This window comes from Chinchilla lanigera, unplaced genomic scaffold, assembly GCF_000276665.1.
Source record: "Chinchilla lanigera isolate Chin_1 unplaced genomic scaffold, ChiLan1.0 scaffold00011, whole genome shotgun sequence".
Classification (NCBI taxonomy): domain Eukaryota; kingdom Metazoa; phylum Chordata; class Mammalia; order Rodentia; family Chinchillidae; genus Chinchilla; species Chinchilla lanigera.
Window position 1 is genome coordinate 14,007,561 of NW_004955412.1, and position 3,764 is coordinate 14,011,324.

The following is a 3,764-nucleotide window of genomic DNA, read 5'->3' on the forward strand; positions in this document are numbered from 1 at the left end:
TTATATGCAGATGTCCACATACAGGAAAGTGTGCAGCTGTTTCTCAAATAAAAAAAACAACAACAACCCACCACTGTAGTTGAAGCAAAGCAAATTCAAGTAAGGATATAGTATTCTTATCTTTTCTATGTATTTTCATTTTTTTTTTTTTTTTTTTTTTTTTTGTATATTGTATACAGATTGTGAGGAGAGACTAGAAAACTTTGCCTGATATCCAGTATAGAGAATGGCTAAGGTAGTCTTCATATTCTACCACAAAGAAGGTAAGGGGCAGCGATGCCGAAGCACTGGTCTGTGTCCACAACTTATTTCAGCAGGAACCGGTGGTCCTCAAACTGTGGAGCACTGGCCTGTGTGAATATTGTGTGGTCTCTTGTAGCAAACCCAAGTACATGCCAGAGTCACACAGCCACCCAGCGGCTAGGCTGGGGTTCAGACACAGGACTTCCTCACCTCAAATCCTGTGTTCCTTCTCCACACACATGATACTTGTCTCACATCGTTTCTCTAAAGAACTAACACCCAGAGCGCGAGGATGACACGTAGCTCAGACGTGAACTCTGTTGTTAGTAAACTGCTCTGTGCCTTTGTGGTTCATGGGGTGGGGGGTGATTAGAGAGGTTAAACTGAAACCTGGCGAAGGCAGAGGCTGCGAGGTGCTGCCCGTGTTCCATCCCAGCTTCAAGGACACCCCGACTCACCTGGTCAAGGGCCAATGCAGTATTTAAGGTTGGATGAATAAGCTGATGCGGCTGGGAGAGGTTTTGTGTAGAAAGCAGGATCTGAGTTGGGCTTTGAAGGACCATACATCTGGGAAGGTGGAGAAGGCAAGAAGGGCCTTTGGGGGCATCACAGACAGGCAAAGAAAGACAGGACAAAGCATGTCAGGTGGCGGGGACAGAGTGGGATTGCAAACCCAGGACAAACCAACGTGAAAAAGAGGCAGACCTTAAACATCAGCAATAGGATCTGTCTTAGTCACTTTCTTGTTGCTGGGATAAAATACCCAACAACTTAAATAAGGATGAGAGGTTTATTTTGGCTTACAGTTTCAGTCCGTGGTTGGCTGGCTCTAAGCCAGAAATAATATGGCAGAAGAGCTGGGTGGAAGATGACTCCTCATCCCTTGGCAGTCGGGGAGCAGAATGAGAGGGAGGGGCTGGGGACAAGCATACCCTCTTGCAGGTCATGCCCCCAGTGATTTGCCTCTAACCAGAGCACCTCTACCCCCCGCCCCCCCCACCGCCGCAATGGCACATTCAGCTATGAACTCGTTGTGGTACATCAATCCTTCCACAAATGGGAGAACTCGGGGGGGGGGGGGACATTTTGTTTTATTTTATTTATTTATTTTTTGAGACAGGGTCTTGCTATGTAGTCCAGGCTGGCCTTGAACTCACAGAGATCCTCCTGCCTCAGCCTCTGGAGTGCTAGGTTACAGGTGTGTGCTGCCACACCCGAGTGGGAGGACATTTTAGATGTAAACCATAACAATGCCCAGTAGAGAGTAACAGGGAGTGGGAGAGAAAGAGACGAAGGCATCGATTAGTGAGAAAGTTGTACTCTCTTTAGATGGGCAGCCAGATAAAGATATTTTGATTTCTGAGATCTCTGAGATGAATGAAGTTAGCTAATCTACTGAATTAGTAATAACAGCTATTTTACTGTGTACATACCCTGATCCATAGTTTTTGCTAAGTGCTTTATATACAAAGCTGAATTCTCTTTACCTCAGTTTTTGAGGTAGATGTCTTTTTCCCTATTTCTAGAGAGGAGACAACAGAGGCTCCAAGAAACTCAGGCAGGTTAAGAAACTCCCTATACTGGTCAGATTCCCATCACTGTAAATAAATATCTGAGCAAACTGACTCATGGAGGGAACAGGCTTATTTTGGCCTATAATTCTGGAGTTTCCAGTCTCTGATCGCTTGGCCCCATGGCTTTGACCTGTGGCGAGGGAGAACATCCTGGTGGAGGCGTGCAGTGGAGCAAAATGGCTCCCTTCATAGTTAGGAAGTGAAAGAGAGAGAAAAGAGGCTGAGGTCCTGATGACTTAAGGGCATTTTACACGGTCCCTCTTCCTCAAGGCCACAGCACCTCTGCATGCACCTCCCTGGGGACCACGGAGGATCTTTGGGGACTACATAGCAAGATCCGAACTATACCACTTTCCCTGGGCCACACAGCTAGCGAAGGCCACAGCAGGGAGCCAAAGCCAGGTGCGTCTGACTACTCTGAAGTTAGTACCAAGGCTTGACCGCCCTCCAGAACAGGTGCCTGTGACTCACCCTGCAATAATGGGAATCTCTGGTGAACTGGAGGCATGTCTGGTTGCTGTGTCCTCCAAGAGGTGGAGTCCGGTGGGTTTCTAGGAAAAGCAAGCTCGTCCCGCTGAGGGCCAGTTTGGCACAGCTTGACTGAAGCTGGGTTACAGCACAACATAGAGCCGAAGTCCTCAAGATCAGTCCTCACTGCATTTCTCTGTGATTCTGTTGCTCAAAGGCTTGGAACCAACCTGGAAGGAATAAATAAGTGAAGAAACAAAGTATTTGCTCTTCCTTATTAAGCCTTGGCTGGGAGTCTGTCTTCTATATTCCTCACAGGCAAAGTGCAATTTGCAGGAGCAGATTAGCATTTCACACTGGTTAGACCAGAGCACCTGGTTTTGCAATAACTCTCCTTTTCTCTGTGCACTAAGGGGTTCTTGAAATTCCCATGCTTGGTGGCTTACCCTGATGGCTGGTCACCAGCTGTTCTGTTGGCATGTTGCACGACAATTTATTGCTGATCCCCACTGGTGTTTGGCAGAGGCCCCAAAGAAGCAGGCAGCAGGTTAACGCTGACACCTTCTCTTCCTGCTGTCACATAGGGCCACGATCCTCTTCAGGGAAAAGTGGCTCAGGCTTAGGGAAGAGCGTCAGGAGCTGCAGACTGTGGAAGTTAGCAAAACAGTCTTTCCTGCCTCAGCATCTGGGCCAATTCATCAAAGCCAAAAGTGTAGCAGGGGCAGTTCGAGGGAGGGAGGTTGTGAGATGTATTACTGGTGAATCCGTACATTGCTTTGTAAAGCCCTTAGATGCACATTGTCATTTGTGAGCTTTACACCAATGTTATTGACTGAGAGAGCGAATCATTTAACAACAAAACCCCCAAAACAAAATCTAGGATCTAGACAGGAAGATGTAGCAGACATTTATAATGCCCCCCCACCAGCTGCCTAAGAGCAAGCTCTCTCTCTTACTGTAACAGTGGTGGAATGCAGGGTTCTGCTCCTCTCTTAGGAAGCCAATTTCTGGGGCCAAGACTGTCACCCGGGGATGGATCAGTCAGGCGTTCCCATCTAGGGTTTTGCATGTGGAACCAAGGCTTCAAAGTTGAAAATAAAAGGTGAAGAGAGGGATGATAAAAATTCATTTCCACAGCCCCAGCAGCACACCCAGCGGTGTTGTTCTGGAGCAGCAGCTGTGTCCTGACAAGTGACTTTTCCATAGGGCAGCTCTGTTACTTGCTTTCGGATGCTTGCTTCCTGGGCGAGCCTAATGTCCTGAGTCCATATTGGGACCTCAAAGCCAGAATCTAGAATCTCAGAGTGGAGGTCAGTTTTGGAAAACATCCCCTGAGTTTGAGAAATCCTCAGGGTTATCCCATGGCCGGTGTCAATCACTGTTGTTTACAATTGCCAAAAGAAACAGCTCTGGAGTTAGTAAGGAGGGAATTTATTTGAAGGATTATTGTAGGGGGTGGAAGAAGGGGTAGGGAGGGAC

The 3,764-nt window shown here is 47.5% G+C and overlaps 1 protein-coding gene across 9 annotated transcripts in view; it reads right to left on the bottom strand.

Moving 5' to 3' along the window:
• LOC102003104 overlaps positions 1–2,919 on the bottom strand; it is an 11,431-nt gene extending 8,512 nt beyond the window's left edge. For 6 of the 9 annotated variants that reach the window (XR_001232854.1, XR_001232853.1, XM_013510963.1 and 3 more), the window contains exons 1-2: positions 2,289–2,704; positions 702–838 (exon numbers count right to left, since the gene is read on the bottom strand). Coding sequence is in view for 7 of the 9 variants with exons in the window: in XM_013510963.1 (XP_013366417.1) it covers positions 702–838; positions 2,289–2,442 (291 nt within the window). In the remaining 2 variants the exon portion in view is untranslated. The other 3 variants (XM_013510960.1, XM_013510962.1, XM_013510961.1) reach the window with 3 other exon arrangements.
• Positions 2,920–3,764: the final 845 nt, after the last annotated feature.